Source organism: Cinclus cinclus, chromosome 6, assembly GCF_963662255.1.
Source record: "Cinclus cinclus chromosome 6, bCinCin1.1, whole genome shotgun sequence".
Lineage (NCBI taxonomy): Eukaryota > Metazoa > Chordata > Aves > Passeriformes > Cinclidae > Cinclus > Cinclus cinclus.
Window position 1 is genome coordinate 5,877,038 of NC_085051.1, and position 22,271 is coordinate 5,899,308.

At 35.8% G+C, this 22,271-nt stretch overlaps 1 protein-coding gene across 1 annotated transcript in view; it reads right to left on the reverse strand.

Moving 5' to 3' along the window:
• The window catches only part of LUZP2 (leucine zipper protein 2), a 110,260-nt gene that overhangs the window by 49,535 nt on the left and 38,454 nt on the right, over nt 1–22,271 (reverse strand). The window contains exons 2-5 of the mRNA XM_062494767.1: nt 15,898–16,015; nt 14,381–14,451; nt 11,253–11,331; nt 4,930–4,992 (exon numbers count right to left, since the gene is read on the reverse strand). Of these exons, the coding sequence (XP_062350751.1) occupies nt 4,930–4,992; nt 11,253–11,331; nt 14,381–14,451; nt 15,898–16,015 (331 nt within the window). The remainder of the gene's footprint in view (nt 1–4,929; nt 4,993–11,252; nt 11,332–14,380; nt 14,452–15,897; nt 16,016–22,271) is intronic.

Genomic DNA, 22,271 nt, shown 5'->3' on the forward strand with positions numbered 1-22,271 from the left:
ATACTTTGCAATTTTAAGGAATGCACAGCGACCATGCAAACTGCAGTACACAAAGTGCTACCCAGCTGATTGTTTTCTGCACTGCAATTGCTCTGTGCAGAGCATGCAAATAGTGGTAAGCAATGCAGTGGAAGACTCCTACACACCCTGCACACACACTTGCCTCTTTCAAATATAAGTTGGAGCTTTTCCCAAATGATAAAAGCAAGAATTAGCAACAGTCACTCAGAATATGCATCAGTGAAGAGAAAATATTCACTAAGTATTTTCCACCTAAGCAAGCATTTTGGTGAAACTCAATGCCCTAATACAGCCTCAAATTTAGCTGTGCATATTGCACCAATCAAACTAGATCTACTTTTCCTTGTTGCAACAATAGAAAGATGAAGAAATGTTATCTTTTTTCTCCTTTTTTCTTTATCTTTTTTTTCAGCCACAGAAAGGTAAATACTCTTTGATCAAGAAAAGCATGAAATTTATAATCACATGATCCAGCTCATTTACCCAGTTCTTGTGTGTTGTTGAAATGATGGTTAAAGGAGCCACATGAAGCTTAAAAATAGGTAATTCAGGTTCTATACCAAGGAGACATACTGTGTAGCAGGGGGACTTTGCAGAAGCAACTAATGGAGAGTACTGAATCACTGTACCCTTATATTTGTCTCACCAGTTCTGGCTTTGACTGGTTATTTGGCTAAAAAGCAAAAAGACTTTCTGTGCCATATTTTATCTTGTAAAATTAAAAAACGGTGACAGCACTGGAAAAAAAAAACAAAACAACAAACAACTAAGGCTTAAAAAAAATTAATAGATAACCCATCTGGTTTCTCAGTGAATCCCAAAGTTGGTTCAACTAGACAAATATTTCTGTGGGAAAGAAGCACTGATAAAGGCACAGGCTATGCCTTTTACCCAAAATTAATCATCTCCAGAATATGAATTTTATTCCTGGATACTAATATTCACTGCAGTTGCTACCTTGTCACTATAAATATATGTCATTGACAATCATGATTCAGTATGAATTTTTTCTCATATGTTGTCCTCTACAAACCATTTCCAACTGACTGAATTACATTTCTACCTTTCCCTGGTCATATTCAGTAAAAGTGTCATAGAACAATATTAAGTCCTTTTTTTTTTTTTTTAATGGAACCTTTACTTCAAAAAGAGGTGGAATCAATCAATAAACAATACTAAATTCAGCAATACATGATAGCTGCAGCTACTCCTGAACCCTTCCTGCTCATTCCCCCTTTCCCAGGCAGTGCCCCCATCTCTGACACTTGTGGGTGTTTCCTGAATTGTAGAACCAATGCAGCATTCAAGAAGGACACAGAACTTTATTCAATTTTCTTCCCAAGCAGACAGGATTTTATGCTTAGGGGAAAAACATTAGTTTTATCTACAGAGTATGGAAACTGAAGAACTCCAATGTCAGTACCAGCACACAGTCTCAAAGCCTTAGAATTTATTTTCTGCTTTACTAAGGGACATTTTTTTTTCCCCACCATAATTCAATGAAACTCAATTGAATTCACCCTGCAGGGCATAACATTCCCAATATATCAAGCAAGACTTTAAGCTGCTGCAGCTTAAGCTTTATTTAATTTAAGCTTTGTCAGTGCAGCTACACGCATGGAGAATGGAAAAAATTCTGGTTTAGGATGATTTATTCAACAGTAAAGCTATAACCACAATTTATATATGAATACAGCACAATAATTGTTCACATGGTTGTGATAGTTTAAAACTATCCTTCTTAGCAACTCCCCTCCACAACAGTGACAGCTACAGCTAAAACTCATTAATATTTTACAAATTTCTGCCACAGTCTAAACAGCAAAAAAAAAATATTGCCTTGTATAAACGCCTGTATCAACTTTACAAATACATGGGTTTATTGTAAATCTAGAAAGCTATTAACATACCTCAATGTACATATTCACAGAAATATTATAAAACTCTTTGCCCAAAGGTAGTATGTTAAGCCAGTCAGTCACTTCTTATCAAATGCAATAAAATGGCTTAAAATTGTTAACCAAATGTAATTAAATAGTTTAAATAAGAGTGAATGTTTTTGCTCTTCACATTCCTAATTCCTAATTCCTAATTCCCAATTCCTAATTTCTAAGACTAATGTGGGACAAGTATAGCATCCATGTAAAAAAGCTGAATTACAATTCTCTACTGCTCGGTAGAGAAAGATTACTTTTATAGGTGTACCAGTAGGAAAAGAATAACAAACTTAGAAAATGTACCACAGACTTCAGTGAAGAAAAGACATTAATGTAAGAAATTAATCTATCATGTACATACATATTCAGAGTTGAACCAAAACAATTTGTTCTAAATGCCAAATTGTCAAGACCCATGATTTTTCTAAACAAGGGTTAAAAGAGCAAGCAGAGCATTCTGCTTCAGCTTCATTTTTAGGGCAGTTTTGGCACCGTAGTGCTTTGACCTTGGCAGGGTGGCAGATGCCTACTAATCCTTCTGTCACTCCTCTTCTCAGTGGAACAAGGGATAGAATAAGATGGGAAACAACTAGTAGGTCGAGATAAGGCAGTTTACTATAGAGAAGGAAAAAAAAAAAACAAGTGAAAGTTTGTGCATGCATAAACAAAGGGAAAACTAAATCTCTACTTCCCATCAGCAACCACTGTTCAGACAATACAACCCAAATACAGGCACAATTTCCCACAAACCATATGATTTGCTAGAAGTGAGCTGCTCTCTCTGTAACAGGACATGTCCAAAAGTGACAATTTTTAAAGTATCTTTTTTTATACATATTCTATGTTACTCCACATTTTTGCAAGCTTCTTCGTTCTCCCAGCAATTGTGCATTTCCAAACTTCTCGGTTTCTTTCTCAATAACAAAACCTGCTTGTAATAAGAGCATATTTGTTTACACACCAATCCTTTAAGACTACATTAACATAATCCGTGTGATGTTACAGCTGGAATTCTGACAGATATTTTGTGCTATTTGCAGAAAGCACATTAAGTCCCCTAAAAACCAGATGATTTTGAGATACCTGATCCCTTTGTGCTCTATCTGGCACTTTTTTTCCTCCATACCACAGACAATATTTTTTTTCCCCCCAAAGCCTTGAATAGTCTAAAAATTGCCTTTCTGTACAGCGTCCTCTCCTCACACACTACATGACAGCTGCTGCATTCAGCTGGAAGGCTGTTGCCATCTATTTGTATCTACAAATGGCAAAGCTGAATGGCACTAGTGTATATGCTGAAAGAGCAAAACCAAATAGAAAATTATTTTTATAGTCACAGAAGAGCCTAAGATTGCAAAATTCACAATTTGGCAATACAAAATGAGGGTTAGTGCAATATTTAAAAGAACAAGAGCAGTCATGAAAGAAACATTTTCATTATCTGTCTCTATATATAATCTGTATGCAGATTATTCTTTCAAAACCTACACATAAAATGCTATCAATTATTTAAATATATAGCACATCCAAATTTATGAGATTTTTAAAAGCAAGATGTATCAGTGTTTGGAGGCAGGATGTACATAACATAATATTTCCTCAAGATCATATAATTTAAATTTAGTCAATTTCCAAAAAGATGATAAAAGTGCTTACTTTTAGGGAACTAAAAGTAAGTACAAAAGTTTAATAGAAAGCCATTAGGCAGGTATAGCTTTTGGTTCCTTTTCCACATAGCAGCTGATATTTGGTGCCAAAAGAAAGATTCTTTTCAAAGTAGATTTTCTAAAATTTGCCATAAATATGGAAAATATTAGAGAAATCTACTCACCTACCTAAGCAAATCATTAACAGTCAGACAGTTTGAATGTTGATTAATGAAGTATTTGTGTTGAGTAAGAGAAAAGATTTTTTACTGGCTGGTCAATAGGATTTTTTAGACAATTTATTAGAGTTTACAGGCTCGATTGCAAAGTGTCCAAGGATAACAGGTGAGAAAAAAGAGCAAGGCGTTTTTGACTGTAGATGAAGACAACTGACAGCATGGCCTAAATAACATGAGCAACTGAAAGAGGCATTTCCAATTGGAATTGGAATGGAATAGTACTCCCCAGTTCAGTACCCCAGTGAGAACTTTCCCACGCCAGCTTGCTTGCTCACCTCCTTCCCCTCCCACTTTCCACTTCAGGAATGGAGTTGGGAATTGGAGGCACAAAGGTGAAAATTACAGGTTGAGATAAGAACAATTTACTAAAAAGAGAAACGAGGTAAGAAAATTAACAGTAACAGCAACAATGTCAATAACAAAAGGTATAAGAAAAACAAATTACATGGAAAGTAAAACAGTACCATACAATTTCAGTCACCATGCTTTTCGCTCTTGAACAGAACCAGAAATGAGAGTCTCCTGCTCAATACCCCAGTGAGAACTCTCCCAACAATCTCAACATAATACCAATAAATATTATTTAAAACGTGTTGGGGTGTTTTGTTTGTTTGTTTGGGTTTTTTTTTAATTTTGAGCTCAATCTCAGATTGATATTCATGGTGTACAAAGTCTAAAAATACTTTATAGGAGTTTGAGTTTTTAAAAAATTTTATTAAGAATCTCAGTTCTGAGATTGCATTTCCTTCCTCTTTCTCTTGCTATTAATTTTTAAAGCAAGCTATAACAATATGAACAAAGCTTCACTGTGTGTCAGTAATCTACAGAACCTCCTTTCTGAAAAAGCAGCAAAAGTTACAGAAGTGTGCTATCAAACTAAGCACCACTAACATGGAGTCAACCATTGCATTCAATAAAACACTATTTCTAAATGCACACAGTCATTTTCATTTGCTTTTCTCTTCAGAGAATTCCACTGGAGCCTTTGTTGCCTACTACAATAACATGTTTTATATATGAAGCCAAATCACACTCTCTTCCAGCATGAAATCTGAATTGAGATGACAATCAAAATGTTCCTCTTACCTCATTTTGCAGGTCTCGTATTATTTTGCTCTTTCTTTCCATTTCAGTCTTCAAAAAGTTAATCTACAATTTTAAAGAAATGTTGAGTGGGAGTTAATGAGATGCAATTGTAAACACTAATTTATTTAAGCTTTCAAAAGTTTTGGAAGAAAACCAACCACCAAACCAAAAAATTTTGCTTATATACCAAATTGGTCACAGCCAAGTATTTGGTAAATCTACAAACATTTAGCATATTTACTAGAAAACTTATAATTAAAAGAAAATTGCTGTACGTAAATAGGCTTACTTTTGTTTTGAACCAGTAGACATAGTGTTTATTTCTCACAGTTCAGTGTGATCATCAAAGAACAGAGGATTTTTAGAACAATATTAACTGATTTCTAACAAAAATATTTTTTCCCTCTAAGAACATATCTATCAGAGCAGGTTTCTAACACAGATATTTTGTTTGAATGCTAGTGTTGGTCCTAATTAGATAAAGACCTTGCTTCTAGTCAGACCCACCTGTGGAATAAAGTGTGTTATACATGAAAGCATTCAAACATGGTCTTTAGATCTTACTTAAGTCAATGGTTTGACTTGGAAAGTAGAAATTTCAGTCACGAGGCTTAAGACTGAATTTAATCAAACACAGTTTAAATTTATTTTTTTTTTCTACAAATGAGTTTTTTCAGGATTGAGCTTTAATCACAGATTATAGAATAGGAGGAAGGAGGACATAATTATAAACAACTAGGATTAAAAGAACATGTTTCCATTACTTTGAGTAAATAGGGATGAGTATTTTGGTAACTGAAATATCCAAGAGCATCTTCCTTCAATATCCCATGCTGTTGATACAAAACTCTACCCAAGTTCAAGGGAAGCTATAGCTGTTCTGATATTGTAACAGATACGGTAATAAAAACAAAACTCCTGTAAGAAAACAGATTCAGATTATAGAGACATTGACCCAAAGGTTAATAGTCTGGATGGCATGTAGTTAAAATTGACACCAAATCTACAGGATAGGACAGCTAGTTATAGAATCATGTCCATACTCAAGCAGACATGTCACTAATTTGAAAAACAGCACTGAACTGACAGCACTCTCACCTGCATCAAAAGAGAAGTCAGAGAATGCTGTCATTACTTAAGACAGAAATGTAGGTAGAGGGTCCATGAGACTAGTGCCACCTAATATGCATAAATAGAACTTCATTTACAAACTCCTACAAAGCTTTGTCTAAGTGCTTTGATTGTGGAAATACTGATTCCACATCCACCCACTGGCTGAGAATGATGCTTTATTCAGCACCTACTTACCAATGACATCCACAAATAGTGACTTTTAGAACATGTATAGATAATAAATACGAAGATTTTGCACAACAAAAAATAAAGGTCATTATCAGAATATCAGATCAAGATGAGTGGGGAGAAACGCAACACAGCTACTTATTGTGGTTATTTTATTTTTTTCAGCTGTTCAAATGAATTGCCAGCTACCTACCATTAAATACTGAAAAAAAATATACTGACCTACATTAAAGAGTGCTCCCTTTCTTGGATTTATCTCTCAGGAATACTAATATCCCTTCAAGGCACTTCACTTTTAGCTATGAATATATATGAAATAATTAAAGAGATGTGATACAAAGATTATTATCTCTACATAGCTTGAATCTTTTAGGCAAGAGACATTTAAGACAGCCCAGTACTATAAATTTATCCAGTAATCTATGATAATTAAATTTTGTTGATTACTATTCACATACACATGCACCTTATATCACTGATATGGACATCTTAAACAGTGCAAACATACCAATTTAGCTTAGCTGAATTAAAAAAAAAATTAAAAGTTAATTTTAATGTTAAATTAAAATTTAAGAATAATTTTTACCTCACTTCCTTTTCCAAAAATAACAGAGATATTCTTTAGGAACTCATTAATTTTTGCATTTCTATTATAACAGCATTTTAAGGGCCTTCTATCAAGTCTAGTAAATGAAGAAGCATTTAGTCACAAAGTATAGATATGGAGAGTTACATGGGAGGAATTTATAGGACTTGTCTGCTAGAGCCAATAAAGGGATAATGTTACCTACCCATTTAAGTGTATCCATGTATCTAGCTTCATGCTTTAAGTCAGATCAGTCTGTATCAGACCATTTTCATGATGCTTTTAGTAAGTGTCAAGGACAAGACATAATATAATTTTCCAGAAGAGATGTAAAAATGCTACTTTCAGTCATCAAATCCTGATAGTATAATAAGCAAAAATAGACATTTATGCCCAGCTCTAAATTAATAGTGAAAAAAATAACATTCATCTCTTTCTATATGTTGTCTGCCTTTAATTGCTATGTGGCTGCAATTATGACAATACAAAATGAAAATATATTGTCCTAAGGCTGAACTTTTCAGTACTAAGCAAGGACATTGCTTCCATATCCTGGAGACAGTCATCCAAGATACTCAGAGCATTGTGTGTTTTGGGGCACATTATGTTTATTAAAGACACCAGTTTCCATCCAGTGGCGTTTACTCACAGCAGTTGGTGAGCTTGAAAGGTTTAAATTAAATTTTCCCCCATCAAAATAGAGAATGCTTTAGCAGAGGGTAGTGATCCAATTCTAAGAGTCAGACAATAGTAGCTATTCACGACAGGATGGAAAAATCCCAATATAACATCAATACTGCACAGCCAAGACTCAGCTGGAAGCATATTCTCTTACCTCCAGACTTCTTGTATCTCGCTCAGGACTAAAATGAGCAGTCAATGTGTAAATGAGATTCACTCAATAAAACTGTCCCAAGACAGACTGCTACTGCTCTTTGTCAGTGCTACAGATGCAGGAGGCAGTCCAGAAAGGCAGTGCTCACTCCTGTTAAGGTCAGCCCTTAGTAGGATTACTACTCTAAAGGAACGTTCTTTTTCTTTCCTCGAGCCTGGGCTGCTGCTTCTATCCTGAAAAGGTTGTTACCACCTAGCAGCAGCTCCACAGGCTGCCCTCTACAAACCAGAGGTGGTGCCCACCAACACTTCAGCAGTTGCTTAGAACAACAACTTTTTTACTGCCTACAGTTCTTGGTTTCTCTAGTCTTAAAGGGTCAAAGAATGGATATGGAAGCATGATAACATTGATATCTCTGTTTCTGATTAATCTTTTACTCAGTGCTAGCGAAAAGCCTTGGACACATTGTATAGCTGTTGTGTCACCTTTGTTCTTTTGTTTTGGTCGGAGCCCTTGAGTAATTTCTCGGTTGTTTTTCATTTAATTTGACTTAATTCCTGTGAATTCTGACTCACATTTTTACATTGACCTAGTAAAGAACACCTTCAGGCAGGTGTTACCTGTTGAATTTATAAAACCAATTAACATACATACAGTAAGCACTGCACTGTGCCTCCTTGGCAAGTGCAGAAAAGAAATATGTGTTTCCACCCTTCCCCCTCACACCAGTGCTTTACTAATCTTTGTGAAATGCAATTCTACTTTCGTTTACTCTGATGAAAATCAAGATTTACTTCACCAAATCCAATAATATAAAAAGTGCTTAAATTGGATTAGAAACAAGTTTCACAATTAATTAAATTAGAATTAAACTCAAGCTCTCATCCTCTCGCTAAATCTTGCATTACTTAGACCTTCTTTCATAGATTTCACATTGTTTCCAGAAAAAAATGTGGAAAACATAGAGAAACCAGGTATAAAACAACCTTGTGTATCAGTAATAATATCTATCTCCATTTCTATTGCAATTTTCATCTGAAGATCCTGAGGCACTTTTTAAATGTTCACTCAGTCTCACTGTATTGTTGAGCTTCACTATGTACATTGTGCTCTGAGGCATACAGAAGTAAATGTCACAAACCAAGGACACAGCTCTGATTTCCTTAGAATTATTAGCAAGTTTAATATGCCATTAGCAGCAAGTATTGGAATACAGCTCAAGAATTCGGATTCTTTAACCATCTGCCACCACTCCAAGCCAGGTTCTGTTATACACTCAGAGGAGCTTTTCCCGGTTTCTATACCAGGTGATATTTTGTTCACAGTTAATGGCAGATGTTGCTTTGTGTAGAACAAATCTTTTGCTCTTCGAAGTGCTAGAGTAGGACTGAATGTACACAAGGCACTATTGCTCAAGCAAAAAAAAAACCCAACAAACCACTATATAACAAACACAAACAAATCCATTCACTACATCTGAGATTTATGTAATCCACACCTGAATTAGTCATGAGTATCAAAGTCTAATAAAGAGAGTCAATAATGCAATATGTTTTCCACTTCCTTTTGCAGGACTAGAATTCATTGTGCTGATAAGGTCCATAGGAATGCATCCATGCACCTGAAAAAATGTCAGCTTCCAATAGCATGTTCTGAATACTTATCAGAAACAACTAGATATTCATTTTTTTTCTTCTTTCAGAACTATATTGAAGGAGGTGATTTTCCCCCTGGAAACCCCACCTGGAGTAGTCTGTACAGTTCTGGTGTCCACAGTGTAAGAATGACATGGAACTGTCAGAGAAAGCTCAGAGGAGGGTGACAAAGAGGATCAGAGGACTGGAGCACACCCTCTATGAAGACAGGCTGAAAGAGTTGTAGCTGTTCAGCCTGGAGAAGCGAGGGATGCATGGAGACCTTAGAGAAACCTTCCAGTATGTGAAGGGACCTACAGGGAAGCTGGAGAGAGACCTTTCATCAGGAACAGGAGTGACAGAACAAGGAGCAACGGGTACAAATTGAGAGGGGGGAAATTTTGTTTAGATATTAAGAAGAAATCTTTCACTGTGAGGGAGGTGAGGGATGGGAACAGGTTGACTGGGGAGGATGAGTGTTCAAAGCCAGGTTCAGTAAGACCTTGAACAACCTGATCTAGTGGGAGATGTCCCTGCCCGTGGCAGGGGAGGTTGGGTGTAGATGATCTTCAAGGTCCATTCCAACCCCTTAACATTCTACGACTCTAGGATTCAATATAGACAATTTATAGATTTTCTCAGTACTAAAGGATCTTAAAAGAAGTGCAGTTTATTCTGGTTTTTTCTGGATATATGCTGTCCTGGCTAATGCTCATCCAAAACATGCTATCCTTTTCAAATTCAATACAGTTTTCAGATTAATTATTTTTGCTCCTGAAGAGGATAAAAGTTCTTCTTCTGCTCAAAACAAAAATACAAGTACCAAAAATACACTAAATATATGTTGTGTGGTACACAAAAACAAGAAGTATCTTTATTCTTCAGGCTTTTGAGCAGCAAAGGGAAAAATGTGTTTTCAAGAGTCAAATTAACTGAAAGAAACCTGTAAAAGGAATAGTTTGGTCCATAATCTATGCTGTTTCTAATCAGAAGGAAGGAAAACACACTCTCATATTTTGTTCACCAAGGGTGTAAAGCCACGTCCAAATCATAGTCATATAAAATAAGGCATTGTAAATATCTTTTTAATTTAATAATTATAGTAAACCTCTGTCTTGGACAAGCCCTTGTTTTGTGACCCTGGAAGACAGAAAAATCTTAGTAAATAAATCAATAGTTATCCAATATGAAATACAAAATAGATCTATAAATACTTCTAGCAGGTTGTTTTCAAGTCCTGAGTTCAATTCATAAAACACTCAAGGTTTGAAGAAATCTCTGGACATTATCTAGTCAACTTTCACACAGTTGTGTCCATGTTATAGGAATATTACTAACCAACATAGGAAAAATTTCCTTCTTTCATCTTAGTAAACATGATTCTACTTTTTTCCCCCCTACAGTAGCAAAATCTGTCTATTTATGCTCCAAAACATTACAGTGCTACATGAAAGTCAAAACAATTGTGCAGTTCGTCCAGAAACAGAATTTCAATGAAACAAGAAAACTTAATGGGACTTAATAATAACTTCTGATTTTAGTGATAATTAGTTCTACTATGGTTAAAATAAAACACTCTATTATCTATTTTGTTGCTGAAAATCCATAGTAATTCCAAAAAAGTCAATGGATAAATGGCAATGGGTATTAGTATAGATGAGACACTATGGTCCAGAAATATCATCTCACCAGGGAGAGGACTTAGGTCTGAACTTCCAGTTAAAAGTCTCCAAAAAGTCTATAAACATCCCTAAATTCCACAGAAATAAGGGAAGATGGGAATCTAAATATTTTTGAACATTAATACTTTTTTTGGCTCCTTTCTTCTGATGCTTGCAGAGAACTAACACATATGTGAAATCCATTCTTTATTTTTACAAAGTTTTTTCAGCTAGTAAATTCTCAAGGCAAGATAAAGAAAAACCAGAAGAACAACAAAAATAAGGAAAGAAAGAGAATCACTCACGGTAGCCTGCTGCTTCTCTGCTTTCTCAGCTGCCTCATTAAGCTGCTTTTGAAAGGCTTCCTGAAGAGACTTCATTTTCCTAGTTTATTGAAAACAAAGAACACAAACTTCAACACAAGTGTCCATTAGGAATTAATTCTTCAGATTCAAAAAACCAGACCTTTAGTTATTCAGAGTAGCAAACAGAGGTACTGTGTTTATGAGTCTTGCAAAAAAAATCATAATGACTCCATGAAGTGGAGTGCCAAGGCAAAACAAAAATTATCTGTGATGCAAATTGGTCACTGTTTATTTCTGCTGAATGGCCTGCTATGCAAAACATCTGCCAGTGCATAATTTCTAAAAAAAATGATTGGCACCAAAAAAGTGAGGAAAGTAGGCAAGTGAAAATGCACTGACATGGAGACATGCTATTACCTACAAGAACTAGTTTATATCTACTTTAAAATAAACAAATAAATAATGCTCTGGTAAAATTCAACCTCATACAGCACTTTCTAGAGACAAGCAACAAAAAAATCAGTAGGAGATTCTGGCATTAAAAGAAAAAAGAACAGGATAATTGCTTGGATTGGGCTTTATTTGAATCAAGTGAAAACCATTTGCATTACTGATTCAGTCAGAGATTTTCTCCAAATCTCAAGAGTTTTCGAGCCACAGCATATGACACATTTTAGAGTTGTAGCAAAGTAGTGAAATTACATATTTCATAACAGCTGTAGAGCTTTTGGAGGGTTGCTGCTTGCATGGATTAACTCTCAATGAAGATCAAGCCCAAACTGGATTTACACAGGAGCAGATACAGATTACAGATACAGACACAGTAACAGGTAACAGTTTAGCCCTGTGAAAACTAAACTGAATGGAAACCACCTAATTTTAAAAGAACATACTACCTGCTGGATCATTTTTCCTTTTAGCTGATAACCTCTACTACTTTCAGCAATTTTGGCAACACTGGTGCAGAACAGATTTAATTGAAAAAGTGATTGAGCAGCATGAAAACTATATACCATCAGCACTAACAGATGCTGTCATTTCAAAGTGTTGATGATGCACAGGAAGAATAAAACTGGGGGCATCATAGTAAGTGACCAAGTTTTACTTGCAATTTGGGAATTATTGAAGGACTTGCACAAATGGAATTAAAAAGAAAAATCTATTTTGAAGTCAGCAGAACATTTACTTACAAAAGCTGAGATTCTAGTACTCTACTGCATTGTCCAGCATTGAAAAGCGTAATTGAAGTGGTGCTCAGACCAAATGCAGCTCATGTTTGTTCAAAAAAATTAATAATTGGGATATATTATATAATAAATAAATAAATATAATAAATATATAATTAATACTGGGATATATTTTGAATTTTGGCTTCAATGCAATAGATTTAAGCATGAGACTATATTCACTTTTCTTTATTTTCTGCAGATAAAACATAGCCTGAGGACCCTGGCAAATAAACTGTGACCTTTCCTTAGCAAAATTCTATGAGGAAGAGTCCCTGGCACATTTTTATACCTCTTTCCTACACTGAACTTCTACACCACTCTGGAAATGAAATCTAGTAAGTCAGTAAACAGCTGGCAACAGGAGTAGCCCCAAAGCATTTCCTTGTCGTACGCTGTAAAAGCCTTTCATTTTCTGAATGATGGAGTGGGCTGCTCAGCAGCAGATTGCACTGATCAACTCTTTGTTTCTGGGAATTGCTCTTCTGCAGTCTAGTCGATGACTGGATGCCTGGATGCAAAAGTCAACATGTAATTTTGGGTGGATCTTGAGAGACTGCAAGTGGTGATTAAGGGAGGAGATTAGGAAGAATATTTGAAATATGTAATAAAATTTCCTTCACCAGACTCAATTTTCCCATCTGCAACTAAGATCTATTTAACTAAACAGACCATTAATACTTTCAATCAATTCATAGCTCAATTTCAGAAAGGAAAGCTGCACAAAAATCAAACCAGCACAGAACTGCATGCATGTTTGATGAAGGATTTCACCTGACGTTGAGATGTACACCTTCAGTCACATCCAAGCCACATAACAGTTTAAACAGGACACTAGCTAAAGTCTTGCCTATATAATTTAATATATTTGTCTGGAATACCTGAAAGATTGTTATGTATCACAACAAAAAGAAGAAATTCTACTGGTATTGCATTGCGGACCTTATATATTGGGTATTTAAGACAAGAAGATCATTTTCTGACAAAGGTTTCTATGTAGCAATGCAATTTCATTATGTACTTCCACGTGTACTTCCAGGGTGAATGTAGATGTAAGGTCATGGAATGGTCTTACAGGAATTTAATTATTGCATTTTTAACAATGAAGGAAGTATGAACTTTATAATAAAGTTTCTTACTAAACATTTTTCCTAGAGAAAAAAATGAAGTATAGATGCACTCTTTATATATATTTTTTTTTTTGTCCAGAAAAAGTGGTCGCTATATTAGTTATGTTTTCTTGTAATTAAAATTGTATTGATTTTGCTATTTGCTGGTCCGAATTTCAAGAATTAAGAGACACAGAATAATGAGACTTACTCGCAATAATGCACTAGAGAAATTGAGACTAAGGACTAGGCTGGGAACTTGCATTCCCAGCCATGGAAACTAGTTTTTTAAGTGCTCAATGAATAATTTGAAAATAATACTTCTTTCTCCTCCTAACCCCATTCATCACAAATATCCAGTGCAAGTATTCCTGTTTGCACATGGACTAGTGATTTTGAGTATCTACACACATAAACATTTAATTAAGAGGTTTGAATAAACGTCATCGTATCCAAATTTAGACATTTATACGCTTTAGTAATTTAATTTTCTAAAAATTCTGAATTTAGTTTTTAAGGAGTATTTCTTGACTAAATATTCCTTTAAAAGTCAAAATGCCATTCTTTAGCAGATATCTCAACATACCACTTTAATACACTTTCCTATCATGTCCAATATCATCAAATTCATAAATTGTTTCAAAAAGAGTATTTCCTGCCTTTATTTTATTGTTACAATCAGCAGATTCTGGAATACAGCAGTGTTTATCCATATATTAAAAGGAAAGGTGGAATTTGCTAGTCTGACAGTTTTTAGTCAGGAAATAGAAAGAGGAGGAAGTGAGGGTCTTACCTTTGGTTTTGGCCCAGTTCCAGAAGTTTCTGCACATCCTTTTTGGTTGATGTTTCATCATTTTTTAAAGACTGATAGTAACCAAAAAAACTCAATTAAAGAGATCTTTTTTATTATTAATCTGTGAAAGTATTTGGCCCTTGTTCATAAAATGGTCCTGATGAATTGCCAGGACATTACCAATTAAGAAAATAGGAAGAATAGTCTGATTTTTCTTTTACTATAACTCAAACACAGTTAACTGTACACAGCTGCGTATTTTTCAAATACTAAATGAGAGATAAATACAATAAGCAGATTTAGAAACAGACAAATGACTAAAAGCCTTACAATTTTACAACCAAGTAAGTGTGTATAAACAGAAGATAATGCTACAGCTCTTTGCCCATATCAGGATCTCTGTTGTGTAGAATCTAAAATATTTCACAGTGTAATTTTGCTGAATACCACCTTCAACTGTGCTGCATTCTAAAATAAATTTGCTACAAGTAGAAGCATATTTGTCTAAAAAGTAGGAAAAAACCTACAATAATAGTGAAAAAGCACTCAAAAAACCCCCAAAATGAAACCTAACTCCCAAATCAAAAACCCCAAAGGTCAAAGGTTTGATTAATTAAAACCAGAGAAGTCTGGAACATATGAGAACATAACATAATAATATAATATAGCATAGTACTGATACACACCACTAGTATTCTCCTGTGAATAGATAGAGTGCTTCTTCTTTTATATTTTCCAACTAGCTTACAATGAAGATAAAAATGTATTGTCAGAAAAATAATTTCCTTTAAAATTGCATGAAATACCATGCGAGAAAATTTTTAATTGATAATGAGTCGAAATGTTTTCACCAGACCAACAGACAGGTGATCCCTCAGCTGAATATATGGACCTCAAATCCAGGGCAGCATCTTCAACCCAGTTTTTCCTCTGAGGAGCTTGTTTGAGTTCAGAGTTAATCTACTGCCCTTTCAGCCTAACCATGACACCCAAAAGTTAAACGCAGAGAAGTCTCAGCTCTCACTTCAGGCTCATTTAGCAGTTTGTCAGGTGAACTTGTAAAGGAATGCCCTGCAGCAAATCCAGTCAGACTGTGTAGATAGCATGTCAGAAAGGCAAACTGAGCAACTAAATTAAGTTGAGTGCATGGAATTTAGCAGCAAAGATCCAAACTGCAACAGCAAAGGACACCCTTTGCTGTATCTGCCAGTACAAATGCATGTCAGTGCCATTAATGCTGCATGTTTCTAGTCCTTCCCTTCTTTTTTCCGAGTGCTGTTTTCATATTTTCTCTATTTTTACCGAGTTGACAAAGGCCCCAACACATTAGGATGAAATTTTCCATTAAACCATCAGATTCATGTTAAGTAGAAAATCAACAAAATAAACAAAATAATAATTATTCACATATTTAATGTTTTTTAAAAAAGAAACACATTTTTTTGTAATTAAAAGACACCAATAAGAAAATGTTGAGGTAAGTAAGTAATCCTACAAAAACTGAGACAGAGTCTAACCTGGAGGTCTACTTTAATTCCCTGAAGATCTTTAGAAGTCTTTAAGAGTTGCTGAAGTATGTTGCTCCTTTCCTTAAAAACTTCTTTTAGCTGTCTTTCCAGTTCTTCATAGCCCTGTCTAACACAAAGAATAAAAGCATGAGATCATCTCACAACATTAGTCAATGCACCTGAAAACATCCTAGTTCATCCAAATTTAATTAATTCCAACACCCTATATAGATTTCAAATTGGACTACGTCCCCTTGCTCACCTAGAGAAGCTAATCTTTCCTAATATAGATGAATAAATGTTTCATACACTGAATTGATATTTTGATTCTGAGTGAGTAAATTACCAGATTGAAACACTGCAAATAATGGATTGTCTGTGATGAAGAGGAGACAAAGGGATGTATTTAGGATGTGTGACAGTGTGAGGTTTTTCTTACCTTAAAACATATACTATACAAGAAAGAAAGCAAAACTTTGGAAGTGTGAAGTTTTGAGACATGAGTAATCTGAGGTGTCATGGGTAACCCAAAATGTTATTGTGTTCTATACCTGTGTGGGGGGAGGCTCAGAGCCATCTTCCCTTTGTCTCCCTACACATGGTCCCTCTCCTGTGTCGAGTCAGTCTTGGAAAGGGTATTTCTGCCATTTTGGATGTCTCTGTTCTGGGGGAGTTAATGAGATTTAACAATTTCGTATACAGTGATTATTTACAGTTATTGTTCGCCTGTTGCAGTTTCGCTTGTTAGGACTCATTTTAGAGCACTCCCCTTTAAAACTGCTTTAAAGAAAGACATGGGGAAAGAACAATTCAGATCTATTTTAACTTGGTAAATGAAACACAGGGTTCCTTTAACACAAGCACCTTAGTATAGAGTACAGCTTAATAAAAGTTAGGTGTTAGCAGCTGTGCTAGATCATAACTGCTTTTGCAAAACAAGGAGCCAAGCCCTAGAAGGGGCTAGGATGATAAACAAATAGTAGATGCTTTGCTTAATGCTAACTGCTCTTGGCAAAAAACCAAAAGACTAGTGGACTAAGATGATAAGGGAAAAGAATGTGAGCTAATGGGTTTGGCTAACAGCTTTTTCTGCAGGACAAGGACTTAACCCTCGATAAGGAAGAACGCTTACTAACCTCCCTTTTTTATGACTCATAGAAGAGCTGTCACAAAGGACAGAAAAATGTAATAAAAGAGTAGGAACGCAATACATAATTACAGATGAAATACAACTGATACAGCAATAAAGTGTGCAATAATACAAGTAAGCATTAGCAAAAGAGGTGTAATGAATGTATTAGATAAGAACAGCGTGCCATGTTTGTGACCGTAAGATAAGAAAACCACAAGTTATGGAAGTTCTGAAGCCCTAAAGACTGTAACTTTTAGATAAGCAAACAAACAGGGCAGATGCCAAACTTGCAAATGTATAAATAACTACTGTAAGATGAGCATGGCAGAGACACACATGGAGGTGTGGTGTTAACCCTGATGCCTATCTAACTTAGGTCAAAGATTCAAGGTGTTTATGTAACATGTGATATGAGACATCAATATAACCTGATATCAGTACAACCTGTATCATAACTTTTTACACTTAAATAACCTGAATCAAAGCTTTTCATACTTATATAACTCAAATAGCTTTTTATACCTATGTAACCTGATATAAATAACTTTTTATAGAGTGTAATGGTTAGTATATGGTTAACTACTTGCTTAACGCTGAATAGACCAAAAAAAGAAAACAACTCACCAGATGGATAGTTTCAGAGATAGATAAGTAGTACTAAGGAGAAATGGGCAAATGTAAAGCCAATTAGCTACAAAACAAAGAATTTAGACTGTTTAGTATCAGACAGACCAATGGATTGCTTACATCACTGCTTTGTTTATTGGATTAGTTGCTTTCTTTGACTAGGAGACGAAGGGGTTTTTTTTGTTTATTTCCCCACCTTTTTCCTTGGACTCGAGTAGGGATGCTTCAGTTGTGGTTTTTTTGGCTTGTTTTGGCTTTTTTTCTCCCTGGTCCCTGAGATAAAGGGAGCAGCCACCAACTTTGCCTCCTGGTCACTTGGCTGGGTGGGGGGGTAGAGTATAAAGTTCAATTTTTTTCCTGTGTCTTGTGGGTGTACTGCCTTATTAATAAACAGTTTGAAGTTTTTGGGTTTTTTCCCCTCCACTTAAACCCACCGATTGGCAAAAAAGGGATTACCAAAGCCCCTTCTCTTTAGAGGAAACACTCCTTCCAGAGGATTTTCTCCTGAAATTTGTCTCTGAACTGAGACACTCCTTCAGCAAACATGCAACCATTTATTTTTAAGTTCATCTTTCAAAAACACTTTTTGTGCTCTAATTGTAATTACTAGTTTAGGGGATTCTACTGTAAATTCTGAGAAAAGTAGGTAATTTGATAAGAGGATAACAAATTGTAACAAATTCTGTTTACAAAATACCCTTGCAAAGTGCATGATCACCTAGGTATTTGTAAAGCAAATTTTGAAGGCACTCTTAGTAGTGAAAGTGGGCACATGAATCTAGTTTATATTCAAGTGAGAAAAAGATTAATCATAATTCTAAGTCAACATGTATGGAAGTTGAAGGTAAGAATCTTTAAAACTGTACCATAATCAAATGAGATGGAAATCATTTGTAATATAACAGAGCATTGCAATACTGATTTTCCTGCCTTTCTAAATATGGACATTCTAAATCCAGAAAATCTGTGATTTTTTTTTTATTAATCAAAACCCAAATTTATAATATTATCTAGATAAATTATGCTACATGTAATTACAGCATATATATATATATTTATAAATGTGTTATTATAGTATCCAACCTGAGTTTCAACTAATTCTACCTGATTTAATTTAATTCTACATTAACTATTTCACTTGGGAAAAGTCATGTGAGCATTAAGCTGAGCAGCAGATAATGCTTTTGCTGAAATCCAGCTTTTGTCAGATACAGCTGTTCTTCACACTCAAATGACACTTACATTATGTATTTTGTATTTGAGCATTACCTGAACACTGTGTTTCAGACTGCAGTGGGAGGAGAGGGGGAAGTGGGGACAGGGAACAGGGAGGAAGTGGAAATTTAAGGGGAAACAAAGAAAATTATTATTTATCTGACCTTTAATAATTGTGCAAAGTATTCGGTGGTTAAAGACAAGGTTCATGATCACCTGACAAACTGGGACGTAAACAAACCTCTGTGACCCAATAAGATGCATTAGAGAGTCCTGAGAGATTTGGCTGATATAGTTGCTAAGCCACGGTCCATGATATTTGCAAAATCATGGCAGTAAGGTTAACTCCCAGGTGACTGAAAAAAAGGGAAACATTGTACCCATTTTTAAAGGGGATAGAAGGGAGGATCCTGGGAAACTACTGACCTTTCCCTCTCACCTCTGTGCTGGGAAGGTCATGGCCCAGATCCTCCTAGAAGCTGTGCTGAGAGGCACATGGGGGACAGGGAGGTGATTTGGGACAATCAGCACAGCTTCACTGAGCACCAGTCCTGTCTGACCAACCCAGTGAGCTTCTGTGGTGGGATGACTACATCAGTACACAAAACAAAGGCTACAGGTGCCATTTTTCTGGGCTTCTGTAAAGCCTTTGACAGAGTACCCCACCATATTGGAGAGAGACTGGATTTGATGCGTGGACTGTTAGATGGATAAGGAATTAGTTGGACGGATGTACCCAGAGAGTAGTGATCACAGTGATGATGACCAGTGACAAGTGGTGTCCCTCAGGGGTCTATATTGGGATGACTGTTATTTAATACCTTCATTATCAAAATAGATGAAGGAATTGAGTGCACTTTCAGCAAGTTTGCCGATGACACCAAGCTGAGGATGCAGTTGACACGCCTGAAGGATGGCATGCCACCCAGAGGGACCTGGACCAGCTCGACAGCTGGGCCCATGGGAATCTCATGAGGTCTAACAAGACTTCATGCAAGGCATTGCACCTGGGTCAAGGCAGCCACCATTAACCTATATTAATACAGGCTGATGAACAGATCCAGAGTAGCCCTGCTGAGAAGGATGTGAGGGTGTTGGTGGGACATGGCCGGACATGAGCTGGGAATGTGCAATTGCAGCCTGGAAAGTCACCCGTGTCCTGGGCTGCATCCGAAGCACCGTGGGCAGCAGGAGAGGGAGAGGATTCTGTCCCTTGCTCTGCTGAAACCCCACCTGCAGTGCTGCATCCAGCTCTGGAGTCCCAGCACAGGAAGGACATGGAGCTGTTGGAGTAAGTCCAGAGGAGGTCATCACAATGATTAGGGGGATAGAGCATCTCTCCTACTGAGAGAATTTTAATTTTTCAGCCCAGAGAAGAGAAGACTTTGGGATAACCTAATTGTGGCTTCCAATACCTAGAGCGTAGAGAGAGATGGAGAGATATTTTTTACAAGGGCATATAATGATAGGACAAGGGGGAACGGTTTGAAACTGAAAGAGTGTAGGTTTAGATTAGATATTAAGAAGAAATTATCCACTCTGAGAGTGCTGAGGCAATGGAACAGGTTGCCAAGATGCTGTGGATGCTCTGTCCCTGGAAGTATTCAAGGCCAAGCTGGAAGAGGCCATGAGCACCTGATCTAGTGAAAGATGTCCCTGACCAAGGCAAGTGGGTGGGAGCTGTGATTTTTAACCCAACTTTATGATCTTACAACCCAAGTCATTTGATGATTCGATGATTTACTAAGAATAGTGTATATAACCTTGTGGTCCAAGCTTGATTTATTAACAGTTGAAATAAAAGTCCCATTGTCAGGATGTATATTACTATAGCAGGTTATGACTACTTAAGTAGACTTCAGTGGCCAGGCAATTCTAAGTTTATTAGCTCACAAAACATTAGCAGTGCTGGCATATTTAATTTTGTTTTTACACAGTTAGCATCTAGAGAATGAGGCCCTTTGCATCTATTTATTCTGATTTTTTAACACACTCATTTATAAACAAACCAAACAAATCTAGCATTTTCTTGACAGACTCTTGGCAGTGTAGAATCAATGACCCATCAGGGAAAAGATGCAATTGTCAGTTCCTATCAATGAGTAAAGGAGACAAAGGAGATTTCTGAAAATTTGCAGTTAACATAGATATCCGGCCCCAAGAAACGAAACAGCAAGTTGAATCATCATGAACAACATGATACTGAAAATATGACCCAAAAAAAAAAGTTGTATTCATTCACTAAAAAGTGCACAGGCAAGAAACCCCAGAGATTTAACATGAAGAGGGGACTGTGCATACACACATGTGATTGAACCCACACAAAAATAATTCCTCCTCCTCCCAAACATATAAATAGGTGTGTTAAGACTTTTTCCTTCTTCAAGTTCCTATTCAGTAGGCATGGTGTCTACAGCAAAGAATCCTTTCTGCATTTATACAGCTGTAATATGGGACAGACATCTTCTGAAAAGGAAATTCCTAAAATCTTTACAACTATTCAAATACAGACTGCATAAATATGGACTTATGCTCTGTATGTAGAGCTGATTTTTTCACATGAGTTCTACAGGATTTAGTCTTTAAATTTAGCACACCAACACATTTTTCTAACTTTACTCTCTTCAGTTCTAATATTCTTCATCATTTATGTCCATTATACTACCTATGGGCTGATTTTCCACTGCCCATCCAAAACTTTTGACCAAGATCTCAGTGCTACCACCCTTAAACACATCGCTGTTAAAAATGTCTCCTCAGATAACATTATAATAGAGTCTCAAGTTACCATTTCTGTTACAGCTTGTATAATTTAATCTTGTACTGCTTTGGAACTTCCTATTTCATTTTGACGGACATTACTGTATTTTGATGGACACTACTACATTTAATAAAAAGGGAATGTAACAACATTATCCAATCTATAGAAAATGATAGAAAAATCTCTTTCTGTCCAAACTGTTATCTCAGTTGATATCAAGGTGAAAAATTTCTACTTTACTTGACAAAACTGTTAATAAGTATCCCCTGAAAGTCTATTTCAGTGTTTAATGACTCAGTTCAGTAAAGTTCACTGACAATACAATTCTAATCAATACTTCTTTCAGCATAATTTACATGAGGGAAGTCTGGAGTAAAAAGAATGTAGACCAACTAGTGAATACAAATCATGAGGAAGAGACAAAAACCTGGGAAACAAGAGAACAGTCAATTTCAAAAATCTGTTAGATTCTGAAACATTAAAGACAAATGCTGAAAAAAGGGGGTAGATTTAAAAAAAGAAGAAATGTAAAACAAATGAAAGGGGTATAAAAGCAAAATTATTTCTCTAACACTTGCCAAATATTTCAAATTTGTATAAGAAATATATAATCCTCTCAGATTAAATGGCAAGAAGTTATTTAGAAAT